Source organism: Mauremys reevesii, linkage group 7, assembly GCF_016161935.1.
Source record: "Mauremys reevesii isolate NIE-2019 linkage group 7, ASM1616193v1, whole genome shotgun sequence".
NCBI lineage: Eukaryota > Metazoa > Chordata > Testudines > Geoemydidae > Mauremys > Mauremys reevesii.
In genome coordinates this window covers 106,557,467-106,570,666 of record NC_052629.1, presented here as the reverse complement: position 1 = coordinate 106,570,666, position 13,200 = coordinate 106,557,467, and the positions used below count along the sequence as shown (strand labels likewise).

General features: G+C 45.6%; 1 protein-coding gene across 5 annotated transcripts in view; it reads left to right on the top strand.

The window, feature by feature from the left end:
* GRIP2 (glutamate receptor interacting protein 2) overlaps positions 1–13,200 on the top strand; it is a 463,550-nt gene that overhangs the window by 402,021 nt on the left and 48,329 nt on the right. For all 5 annotated transcript variants that reach the window (XM_039546764.1, XM_039546763.1, XM_039546766.1 and 2 more), the window contains 5 exons: positions 1,594–1,741; positions 2,546–2,715; positions 8,904–9,029; positions 9,684–9,836; positions 10,474–10,660. In XM_039546764.1, the coding sequence (XP_039402698.1) occupies positions 1,594–1,741; positions 2,546–2,715; positions 8,904–9,029; positions 9,684–9,836; positions 10,474–10,660 (784 nt within the window). The remainder of the gene's footprint in view (positions 1–1,593; positions 1,742–2,545; positions 2,716–8,903; positions 9,030–9,683; positions 9,837–10,473; positions 10,661–13,200) is intronic.

Sequence of the window (13,200 nt, the reverse complement as noted above, 5' to 3'; positions counted from 1 at the left end):
CTACCCTGGGGGGGTGGGGAGGGGAAAGAGAAATCGATCTAAGTTATGCAACTTCAACTACATGAATAACATAGCTGAAGTCAACGTACTTAGATCTACTTACCACGGTGTCTTCGCTGCGGTAGGTCGATGGCTGACGCTCTCCCGTCGATTCCGCTTCTCGCTCCAGTGGAGTACCGGAGTCGACAGGAGAGCACTCGGTGGTCAATTTATCACGTCTAGACTAGACGCAATAAATCAACCCCCGCTGGATCAATCGCTACCTGTCGATCCAGTGCGTAATGTAGACATGTCCCTAGTTGTGCCCAGAGAGTGAGTATCTATGAGGAACAGTGTAAAATCACAAGGAACAGCGACACTTCTGAGACCCGCGTCAATGCGTTCCCATTTATCTGAAAGCTGGAGTGAGCCCTGTCTCTCATTGTAGTCCGATAATATCAGCACTTTAGTGCAGAGTAGGTGTGCACACACTGTAGAAGAGAAAAGCCTTGCCCAGAATAATCAAGGGCCTTGGAGGCACCAAATGCAGGAATTCTCAGAGGTGAGTCTATTAGCATCTCTTTTGAAGCAGATGAGTGGCTTTCTGTGAAGTTCTCTACCTACACACATCCCAAAGTGCTGGGGAGGGCTCCAATTCTGGCTGTGGACTGCGTACTGTAAAAACTTTTATCTGCTTCATAAATCTTGCTGCTTTACAATGGCCTTAGGTAATCTCATAGGGTGAGGGGGACCCTTATCTAGGTAGTCAGATGCCTGGTATCCAGATTTCCCCCCCTCTTTCTCTTGAAATAGTTTATCTGATATGAAGGGAGTTAAGATATTAATATATGAATCTGTGTGTGTCTGTGAGCAGGCACAGTGTCTAATACGGCATCTGATGGTTCGTTATAATGAAAATACATTTGCAGACATTAACGAATAACAAAATTTCCTCACTTCTGTCAGGTAATAGGTAAGTCTGGGTCTTTAGCCCCATTTGATTGATTGATTGATAAATAGATTAAACTGAGGCAGAGAGGTGAAATTACTTGTCCAAGGCCACAGAGGGAGTCTGTGCCAAAGCCATGATGACTGAGGAGTTCCTGGCTCCCAGTCTTGTGTGCAGACCCACCTGCCTGTCTCTGAATAGCTGGTAATGGAGGATTCTATTCTCTCCCTGGGTTTCTTTGTACCTTTCTAGGAAGAGAACTAGTGCATTGTCTCTCCACTCTGCAACCCTCTCTAAGCTCCCAGGAGACAAGCATTGTGGCTTGCTTTTAATATTATTTATGCAAGTATTACATGGTCTTAGAGTACTGTCTGGCCTGACCTTATTTCATCAATGTAGTAAAAGGTGGTCATGTGGAAACTGGTGAAACTTTGTAAGAGCGCTAGATCCTATTACCACATCTTTGTTTACAAGCCGCAGAGCTTACATATTGACAAGAGGAAGTAAAAGTGCAGCAAGGGGCAGATACAGAGAACTGGGTATTTAAGTTTCCATCTATACTGGCGAACGTGCAAATTGCCAAGTCATTGCCTTCCTCGATACTTTATAGTTGGAAAAACTGAAATAGAACAGTCTTAAAACTCCATGCGGTTTTTGTTTTTCAGATACTGTAGCCAATGCTTCTGGTCCATTATTAGTGGAAATAGCCAAGACTCCTGGATCGACACTAGGAATCACTCTAACAACAGGCACACATCGGAATAAACAGGTCATAGTCATTGACAAGATCAAGCCAGCCAGTGTAGTAGACAGGTATGAACCCAAGCAAGATGGCAGTGTTGCACTTGTCTTCTCTGCTGCTTCCTTTGTACCCTTTTAGTTACATTCCACGTCTCCCCCTTTTGAAATGAACTAGTTTCTAGAAAAAATAACGTTGTGGGTTTTTTTTTAGCGATGTCCAAGGATTCTGTGCAAAATTTGTGGGATTAAAAAAAATCTCACTGATCTTTATTCATCAGGGACAAAAATTTGATCCAACGCATATGAGAATTGAGCCTAAATATAAAGCCTACATCTGAATATCTTCAAGACTTGAGATGTTCACAAATTTAGAGCTGACGTTTCTGGCTTGAGCCCATTTGTTAGATACACTTTATCGCTTTATGCTAGGGTATAGGAAATACAGGCTTTTCTACAATCATAGGTCATGATTAGTGTAATAGTCTTGTAATTGAATTCCTTCACTGGCTGCCAGGATTTGATTTACACCTGTAACTCGACCTGTGTTCATTTAAAAAAAAAAAAAAAAAAAAAAAAAGAGCTGGCTGGGTTTTCATCCAACCTATCCTGCCTTAGCTGTGGGTGCAAAATATTAGAAACTCATAGGTTTTTGATTTGTGTTCAACTGAACCAATCCAGACTTGATTGTCACCCTTTGAGGTTTTGGCTTCATTTGCTAGAAGCTGGAAATTAAAGGGGAGATCAGAAAACTGAGAAGAAAACTGGTTCACGTGAAAGCCCTGGTAACTAACATTGCTAAATTTTGCCCAACTCTCGTCCTAACCACATGATGCAAATCTGTGCTCTTAAATAATGAGCTGTGTCTTGTCTCTGCAGATGTGGGGCCTTGCACATTGGTGATCACATCCTCTCCATTGATGGCACCAGCACAGAGCACTGTTCCTTGTTAGAGGCCACTCAGCTCTTAGCCACCACTTCGGAAAATGTCAAGTTGGAAATACTCCCTGCTCACCAGAGCAGACTCCCCCTGAAACCTCCAGACACAGGTGTGTGCTTGCAGTAAGAAGCCAAACTTTGTTTGTTTTTAATGCTGATGTAATATCTGTATCGTGGTTCTCATAAAACATTGGATAGCTCCAGGGAGAGACACCTGGGGAGAAAAATAGACATTCTGCTGAAACACGTTGGATGAGACCAAGTTTGTCAAGTAAATGAACAGAAAAATTGACTACCCTCTAGGCTTGTATGGGCACATTGGATTTGGGAATCCATTGCTCTGCAGTGTCACAAGCTGTGCTAAACTCACATCCTTAGTACTGTTGTATTAATTTAGATGGAATAAAAGGCTAAAGGTTTTAACATACCTACTTACTGTTTAACATTAAATGCAGGTTTGGTTTACAGGGACTTTCCCCTTACTTACTCTTGTGCAAATATACTATTAACGTTCATTATTAATAGGAAAAACAGTTAAAGGATTTGAAATATAAAGTATTAAGTAAGGCTTTAAATGAATTTTTTTTATTTCAGCTGGAGAGAGTTTAGAAGGAAAAAAAACCCTTGTTTGACAGTGTTTTAGGTAATACAAACAGGTTATTGGGTAAAGGAGAAAAGTTAGTTGGGATAGTCTGGAACTGCCGTTGCTGCTGCTACTGTTAGTCTGATTTCATTTTATTGTAGGTAGTGTTTGGGATTTAGCTGGAGCTGGTAGAGGAAGTGATGTTGTTCCTTGATGATGATCCTTTTGCCCTGTTTGGTCAGGACATCATAGGGTGAAGGCCTGGGCTGATGTAACCTGGGGCCTTAGCAGGTGTTGGGGCTGGCAGTTATGATGGTGAAAATGGCTTTAGTTTCTTCAGCTTTTAATTTGTGTTTTAAAGTTTGTTGTTGTTTCTTAAGGACTTATAAAGGGACTGGCTGGTGGAATAGCTTATTTTTGTCATTCTGTTTATTAATTGGGCTAAACATTTGAGATTAATTTTGATTTATTTTTGGTGTTAGTTTTTTTGTTTTTACTAGGTATTTTAAGTTTTCTTGAACTATATTAGTTTTTTGTTTAGACTAATTTAGGAGATTTGGGGGATCATACTTTTTAATATTTGTTATAGGTTATTGTGATATTTTTATGAACTTGTGTATATATAAAATAATGAGATTATAATTGAGTTTACAATTAAAATAAATGTGTAAACCCAATTATTACAAGGGTACCCCAAAATGATTTTTTTCTATTGAACAGTCCCTAGGCATCTGGCTTTCAAGGTGCATCCTTTACTTGTGCAGGGCCTGGCACTTGCCTTGTAAATGATGCAGGTAGATAGAGAATTAGACCACAAGTTGTTCCAGTTATGGAAAAAATGCTGAAACATGAGTGCTGGTCTTCCAGCTCAGCACTGCTGTAATTGCTGCTGTGTCTGAACAGAAGAAGGTAGTGGACTGGAAGACTCAGTGAGAGGAAATATTCCTAAAGGAAGTAGTCAATGACAAAACTCCCATTGACCCTAATGGAGCCAGGATTTCACCCTAGGAAGCCTCATCGTTATCCATCTTCGGGTAAGTCTCTACTGCAACCCAAGGTGCGATTTCAGTGCAGGCAGACTTACCCACACCAGCACCACTAAAAATAGCAATGTAGATGCAGTGGCATGGACTTCAGTGCAGACTGGACAAGCATGCCAGGGACCCTGGACATGTACTTCTGTTACTAGCCCACGCTGAAGCCAGTGCTGCTGTGTCTACGCCGATATTTTTAGTTGGGATAGCATGGGTATAGCTACCAGTGCTGCAGTCACACCTCTGATTGCAGTGTAGATGTGCCCTTAGGCTACTTCCATACTCTGAGCTGGGGGAGTGATTCCCGGCTTGTGTGGGCATACTGGTGCCAGCTCCAATCTGAAGTAGCTTGCTAAAAATGGTAGTGTAGCCATGGTAGCACAGACAGTCGTGGCACAGGCTAGCTGCCATACCAACAGGGTCCAGGTGGGTTTACACTCTTAGCTGATAGCTCATGCTGCTGTGGCCCATGTGACTGTGGATCTGCTATAATTTTTAGCACGCTGGTTCAGATGAGAACTAGCATGATGATGTCCACGTGAGCTGGGAATCACACCCCCAGCTCCAAGTGTAGACCTTGCCTTAATGTTTCCTTCTATAAAACCAGAGCTGGCAGTGGGTTGGATCCTCACCTAAACCTAGGCTGACTTCAGTGCCGATACCATAATATTTAATGCAGTTCCAGCCTGCTCCGTTATGGGGTAAACGTCACATTCTGCACAGCAGGCCTGTTCTTTCTGGGGCCTGGATAAGTCGAGGCTGATTGTTCGTGTTTCATGGTGCCCAGGGTCAGATAGTATAAACTCCAGTTCCAATCACCTCTGCGGTGCTTTCTCAGTTGCCTGGTTGCTGGGCACCAATCTTGCTCTCACACATTCAGTTGTTGGTGACCGATAGTAGCCCAAGGCGAAACTCGCGTTTCATTACCCCTCCAGGATAACTTGGAAAGGGGGAATTTGTAATGTCCTTTAGCATAATCTACTGGAACATAAAACTCTAATAACTGCTCCTTTTCTAGAAGTGTAAAGCTCTAAAATGCCTAGATTAATTTGTGCAGAATTAGAGCAGTTGAACAGAGGGGCTAATGACTTGACCCAGGTGCCCCCCCCAAAAAAAGGGAAACGAATCCTTTTTCAACAGCTGTTAAAATGAGCCATTCTCCTTCCTGCTTTAGTTCCTAGTCTCCTTTCAAAACACATACATTCAGGAGGTACGTTTAATGGAGGGATGGCTTTGTGTATGTGCCCAGTCATTTTCCCCCATCCCCACTTAGGAGATCAGCCAACCGCGGTAGCAATCCAGAGTGCAAGTTTCTTAGCATGAGCATGGCACTTCAAGGCAAAGGGCATGAAAGTGACAACTGTTCCCATGTTATTTAAACTCTTTAACGACCGAAGGGTCAAAACAAACATGCCCTTGAGCTGCACATTGAATGGCCGTTGATATGAAGCAGAGCTCTGTGTGCTATGGATCCAGGGCAGTGTATGTCCTTAAATGTTCCCTCCTCCTATGTATCAAGGAGGGTATCTCCTAGCTGCACAGTTCTGACCCAAGAAGAGCTGACCATAGTGCTGAGCACTTAGTGGGGTAATCGGCTGCCATCTGCGGGGTCCAGGAGCTGGAGAACTGGTGAACCATGCCGCCTTGCAGCCATCTGCAGCTTTCTTGGGGCGGTTGGTCCTGCAAAAAGCTGAAGATGTTCTGCTCCCGTTGACCTCAGTGGGAATGGGTGGCCCTCTGCATCGTAAGTGATTGAGCTCCTAGGGCCAAACTGGTATTTCCTCGGCAACCTCTTTATGCCATCTAGGTTGGTGCAAAGGGGCTGTAGGGCAGAAACAAACCTCCACCCCCCAAGAATAACTCCTGCACAAAGGGTCTTATTGCCCCCTCCATGGGAGTCCCTCCCTCACTGCAAGGGCAGGGTTAGGCTGTAGGAGGCTGGAGGTGGGACCCTGGCTGCCCAGAGTAAGGGAAGCACAAGCTGCCTCCTCTCTGTCCCTGCACCAGTGCTCGCACCAGCACAGGGATGAATTTTCCTCATAGTGATTAACCCCCAGGGCCACATAATAAACTTCAGAGGTTGATCTTGGTCAGGTACATAGTGCTGTACATGGAGCAGGGTGTGAGTGTCACTCTGCCTCCCTCTTTGCAGTAGCTTGTTCGCGTGAATCTGGGAACAAATGAGGGCAGTAAGAAAAATGGGCCATGCAACGCAAAACGGGTAAACTTCAGTTTTTGGCAGGTGTGTAAGGCCTAGAATATCGCCTTCTGGAGAGCAGCAGAGCGTAGGTGGGTAGACACCATTGACATCCCATAGAGACAAAGACTGTTCATTACTATTCATTCAACACTGTTGAATATTTGGTTTTATAAGAACAAAACTCCTGTGTTTTGGATCTGAACTAGGGTTGCCAATTTTGGTTGGACGTGTTCCTAGAGGTTTCAACACATGGCTTAATCTTTAATTCCCTGGAGCCTCCAGGCCAAGCCTGAAGGGTTGGCAACCCTAATCTGAACTACTGAACAGTGTTCCTATATTCACAGCATGCAAACTTCATAGCTGGAGCCATGTCTTTTAATAACCAGATGAGAAACTATCTGCTCAATTCACTGAATAAATCACAAGGGAAGCAGAGAAACAAGCACACAGAATTGCAGAGGAAATGCCTGAGCTGAACAGCGTGATGGGTATAAAGTGCCCGTGGAGGCCTATGGTGTGATGGGTATCACACAAGCAGAATTTATTTCCAGTGTTTAAATCATCAGGGAAGATGACTTCTGAGATCAAATCTGTGTGGCGAAGTCACTAGTTGAGCGGGTGTCCTTGTCAGAGATCTGTTCCTGGGTAAGATCTGATCCTGCTTGCGCTGCCAGCAATTACACTTGGAGAGAGAGTTCAATTCGCAGCGAATAGCTCATCCGTGAAGGATGGTTATCAGTCTGTGCAAGGTTAAAAGAGCTCCAGTATAAGTCATGGCTACAGTGACTGTCTGCTGTGGGATGCAGTTTTGTATGCTGCTGAAAAGAGGGACTGTTGCAAACTTGCTTGTTTTGTCAAGCATTGCCCAGCAGGAAACACAAATAAATATAGATAGATAGCACGGTGCCCATAGCCTGGGAAATAGATCCCAGTGCTCTGGGCATAGGAAATCAAACCCCGTCAGTGCTCATGACTAGTTCTTGGTCCAGGCCTTGGTAAGAAAATATCACTTCAGACAGAAGTGAAAATGTGCATGCATCTTGGTGGTCCCTCCTGCATGGAGACTATGCTCTAAGGCCCTAATCCTACAATCAGATCTGCACAGGCAAACCGTTGTGCCTGCATGGAACCCCCTGAAGTGCTGGGCTGGAGGAAAGGGATAAAAAGCAAAGCCGTCGAGTGGCTTCCTGCATGTTTGCCAAGTGTCATGTTAGTGCCCTGGTTCTTGAAGCTTTTTTGGTAGACTTGCTGTAATGTAGGCCTCTTTTTCCTGTTTGGGTGGGGGTGCAGCAGGTGCGGTTTGTGTGTTTAATACGATTTATGAAAAACAAAACAACAAACCCTTCCCTCTTTCTTCTGCCTTGGTGAGTGCTCTGGAGCCCACAACTCAACACGACAGGAGTCCCTCCCATCACCATTAGCCTTGGCCTAGGTGTGACGTTATCTGTTGGCTGGTGAATTTAATGCTGGTAAAAGGTGCCAGATGAAGCTCTAAAATCTGACCTCCCTTCAGCATACACACACAGTGTTCAGCATTGGCAGGAATCCCCTGTGGTGCCCTGTTAATAAGCTCTGCCCTGGTAAGAGGGTGGTTCTGTCACCGAGACCCTTCAGTCTTTGGCTTTTTCTGGTAGTCCTTTTTTATTTAGATGCCCGCTCACCGGTGAAAGAATAGGGCCAATACAAAATGAATTTGTGGTCTCTATCTACACTACGGGCGTTTTAGGGGGGAAATCTCACCAGTGCTACTATTAGTTCCACTGCACCAGTGGTAGTGTAGTGTGAACCCTACAGAAGACAAGACTCCCTATCAAAACCTCCTGCAGCCTCTGAAGCCTTGTCTACAGTAGGGCTCCCAGTGCATGGTGCCACTGAAGTAGTGTTAGAACCAGCAGGAGCCCCAGTGTAGACCAGGCTTTCAGGAGTTCTTGCTAAAATGCTCTAGTGTAAGCAACACCTGTGATTATACAACAGCTTTCTGATGGTAATGAATCTTGGGCACTACCGACCTGGGTTACATTCAGGCCAGCGGCTCTGAGGTGAATGGAAGCCTAGTTCTTGGGGAGCAAATTTCCGACATCCGCATCATCCAATTGTTGTGCTGTGACATTACTCAGTGACACATCCCTGCTGCTGACACTCTCTGTCAATGCACCCTGACACTGCTTTTCTACCCAAACAAAATTATGGATGTTCTTACCAATGGGACGTTGGTGGGGATGTGGAAGTTTGGTGTATGTTGCAGCCCTTGTTGAGACTGGCAGAACTGTGTGCACGAGAAGCCTGCATGATGCCTGGCTCAGTAAAGTGATAACATGACTTGATCCTAAGTCCCCAGTGGGGAAAGGCTAGTGCATTGACCCACTGATCTACACAGCTCTCCCAATGGCTGACTCCTCAAAGGCTTCTGTTCCTTGTTGCTTATCTTCATTTTCTTTTCCCTGTCTCTGTGGTTTTGTTTCTTGTGTGTGCTGATTGCAGTCAAGGTGCAGAAAAGTGACCATCACCATTGCTGGGATCCCTGTGTCAACTATTGCCACACCCACCATCCAGGGCACTGCAAGACACCCACCTGGAACCAGACCTCCGGCCAAGATTATTGCAAATGTAACCCATCCACTTAGCATTTGTGTGTGTCGCTCTGCAAGAGCTAGTAGCTCTGCTGTCAGGCTGACTGACCGCTCCCCTCCCGCAGTAAGCTTAAAAAACACTTGTTGATCCAGAACGTGACCCACCGCTTCCTTGGTCTCCAAATCTGTGTCCAAAAATCTGTAGTAAGGTTTTTATTGTTAAGTGAGCGTGTGCAGTCCAGCGCGTGGGGGAGGTGAGGAGACAACCCTACAATAAAGCCAGTGTGCTGAGCAACCCTATAATAACGCACCAGTGTCCCTAGCTAGGCATGCTCTGGGGCAGCTCTACAATATAACGATGACATGCTGCAAAGGAGGCAGCTCTATGCTAATGATACCAACATATTTGGTTAACGAGGAGACAGCCCTACAGTAACGCACCAGTGTGCCCAGCATATTCATGGGCAACCCTACAGAAAACACGCCACTGTGTGCACACCTGATTAGGCAATGGAAGTTTGCAGCAGAAAGCACGTCCTGTTTTAATCTGCTGAAGTAGTTGCTTGCTTGATGTATAACTGGCGAGATACCAGTTTGCATTTAATCATGCGGGTGAGCTAGGTTTGTTGTCTCTTACTGCTGAGTTATTTGTTCTTTGTGTGGGTATGTAACATGTTCCGTGTTTGCATAGCTCTTGTGGCTGCCAACTTCTCATCGCCCACCATGAACACGCAAGGTTTCCCCTGCCAGAATTCGAATACGCTACCTCGGAGCTCCCACCCCATGAGCCCGCGTGCCACCATGATGAGGAGGAGACAGAGGAAGAAGGACCACAAGAGCTCATGTAGGTGGGATGCCTGGCTAGATGGGTGTGTTGATCTCAGTGCCACCAACACCTCCCTCTTCCTACTCAGGTGCCCTCACCAGGGCCAACCTTGGACACAAGCAGTGGAAGAGACTGTGGTGGGCCCTGTGCTTTTGTGAATGCTGTACTGACAGCATCTTGCAGTCCCCTTTCCCTACCCACCTTTTGCCAGCAGGGATCAGAGTTTGGGGAAACTTGTCATGAGTTTAGCTCCTCTCCCTTAATTTGTACTGCTCCTCCTACTTCAACCTTTCCTGCAGTGGGGCCAGAGGCCTGGCCCAAGTAAATCAACGCCCCCCCTTGTCCCCCAGTCTCTCCTGCCTGCATCTTTTTAGGTCTTGCTCTCGCTTGAGACCTTGCAAATCATGAGCTTGCCCCTCCTGTCCCTCTTGATAAGTGTTGCTCCTGCGACGTACTGCATCCACCTCCGTGTGTGTGTTCACGGCAGGCTCCCTTCCCCTGGCAGTGTTCCTTTACCGTGGAACGATGCAGAATGGCCAGTTGGGACTGGCTTGTGGGCGCTTGCAGCCATGAGGCAACATGGGAGCCATATTTCTACAGACCTTGCACCAAGCTGGCTGCTAACCGGAGCCTCTAATGCTTTTTCTCGTTTCAGTGTCGCTGGCTTCTAGTACAGTGGGTCCCGGTGGGCAGATTGTTCACACAGAAACAACAGAGGTGATCCTAAGGGGAGACCCCTTGAATGGCTTTGGCCTTCAGCTCCAGGGGGGGATCTTTGCTACTGAAACCCTGTCTTCCCCGCCCCTCGTCCGGTTTATTGAGCCCGACAGCCCAGCAGAGAGGTTAGAGCCCTTGCCCTTGATCACTGCATGACATTGCTGATGGTTTCCTTTTTCAGAGATGTCTTTCACCCATAATTCTTCTTTTCATTTATCATCTTTTCATTATCACCAGTTCTTCACTGGGTGCGGCTTAGTGCTTGTGCATTCAGTACAGAGAAGGGAAACTGTACTGTATTGGAGGGCCGACTTGCTGGTGGTTTGTTTCAGACACTGCATTTCCTCATATTCCAGCATGGAGCTTAATTTTAATCTCCTTCCCATCTAGGAGAGTGTGAATATTTCTTTGTATGCGCTGGCCACTGCAGCGGCATTTGGGTTTTCACAACAATTAAAGCCAATGTACCACGAACCGGTCACAGTTCATTTAAAATTAACTGTAATTGGCCCAGCAGGCCCGTGGTTTGACTAATCAAAGACCTGTATAAAGAAACGCACTTTGCACTGTGCCCTAAATCAAACTATGCGTGGGCTCTAGTGAAGCACCATCTTGTGGCATTGCACGGGTGCACCCAGAAAAGCACCTTGCTCCTTCTCTGGGATGGCTCCATCACCTCCTGGAGGAGTTGTGCTTGCTGCTGTCTGATATCCATTTTTCAATGGAAGGTAATAGCCATTTTTGTGTGAGCGTTATCTGAAGCGCCTATTTCTGTGGCAGTTGGATGCTGGTGTTTATCGTTCTGTCTGTCTGCCATGTGCTTTGTGACGTCTTTTTTTTTTTTTAAAGTTCAGTTGGAAACAGAAATGACTCTAAAAATGATGCTATTGATTCCATGTGTACATCCCTGAGACTCAGGAGTAGGTTAGTTTGCTTCACAGACCAGAAGAGAATATTATCCTGCTCTCCAGCTCAGAGTCTCAACGCTCTTCAGAAAGGTGGCTAAACTTCATTATCTCCATTTTACACACAGGGAAACTGAGGGACAGCATAGTTAAGTGACTTGCCAAAGGTGGTGCAGCAAGCCAGTGCCGGAGTTGGGGCTAAAATCCAGATGTCATGAACCCACATTATGTATTCCAGCCAAAGGGCCACACAGATGGCTTTTTCCCCCCCAACATAACTCTCAAGCTCTAAAAATCAATCTGTTCCTCCTCCCTCTTACATTACCACCAGTATAAAGACCCTTGCAATTCAAATTTAGCTGACAATGTTGAGTGAGGCAGAGTAATTAGCAATGATTATTCATAGAGCAGAATAGAATCCAGATTGTACTTCTAGAGTTACATTGGCTCCTGTGGGATAACAGGACCAAATATTGTCTTTAAATATTGCCAGTAAAGTCACCAGTGGGGACTCAAACAAGACCACCACTGCTTTGAATAAGAAACCATTTTTACATAGCATTCTCTGGCTACAGCCTCACTTTTAATTCCCACTGAACAAAGTACATTAGCTTCAAAACTAATGGCACACACCCACCCCATGGACAAGTCCTTAAACCGCCTGTGATTTACACTGATGATCTGTCCTGCCTAATGCTGTGATTGGAGTAACAAATAGCTCCCGGTACCTACTGTGGATCTTTCCCTAGCACAACAAATCTCTGCAGGCTTGATTAATGTTTTATCTGCCTGGCAAGGCTTCAGCTGCCACAAACCACACCACACAAATAAAACATTGATCACACCACAGAGAGGGCCGAGTGGCATTTAAGAGTCCCTAGCAGAAAAAAATCTGCATCTTTGCCTTGCGGTATCCATGTCGTGCTGCAGCCTGTGTTGTACCTAATCACAGCAGATATAGTTTATGTACTTAGGATCAAACTTTGTGAGACTGTGGTGGCGGCAAAAATAAAAGAGAAAAGAAGTATCTTCTGTTCTCCGAGGTCTCCCTGAAAATATTGTCCTGCTGTGGCACCAGTTGGTAGGAATGCTAAAGCCTTCTGAGCCTTTATTGTTTGGATTTAAAATCCAATTTGTAAAAGCGACGGTGGTTTTATTTCCCATTAATGTGGTGGAGTTGGACCGTGTTGTGAAATCCCAAACTGCTTTTATAAATCAGGCATTAACAAAGCCTTCTCTCCCAGGAGGGTTTGGAATCAGCGCTGCTTCTCTTATCCTCTTGCCAAGCCCCAAGCGAGAGCAGAGACTTGCTGCATGGTCTTGCCTGGATCTAACATGTCATGCAGGCAGCTTTTCTTCTTAGCTGCCCACCCAGTCGGATTCTCGCTCCGCCAGTCACCTCCTTCATCCATTCAGGTTGCAGAGAACTATCCGTCCTGCTCTGCAGTATGGATTATTTTGATGTTGAAAATTACCTTCTGAAATGTGTGCTAGCTTCAGCATGGCAGGCCACTTTTCCTAGCCTCTTAGTCACTGTCAAATACCTTCCTCACACGTTGTTGCCCTCCTGGTGTAATAGAATGTGGTCGGTGGTTGCGGGGGAGGGAGAGAGGAGATATGTAGGGAGTCCAAAAGAAGATTGTACTAACCTCCCGTCAGGCCAGGAACTTTATTCTCTCCTCCTTGGCCGGTACTGTTCTAACTGCTACTCCAGATATCGCAGCCATTTTCTTACACTTACAAGGCCAAATCGTCATTCG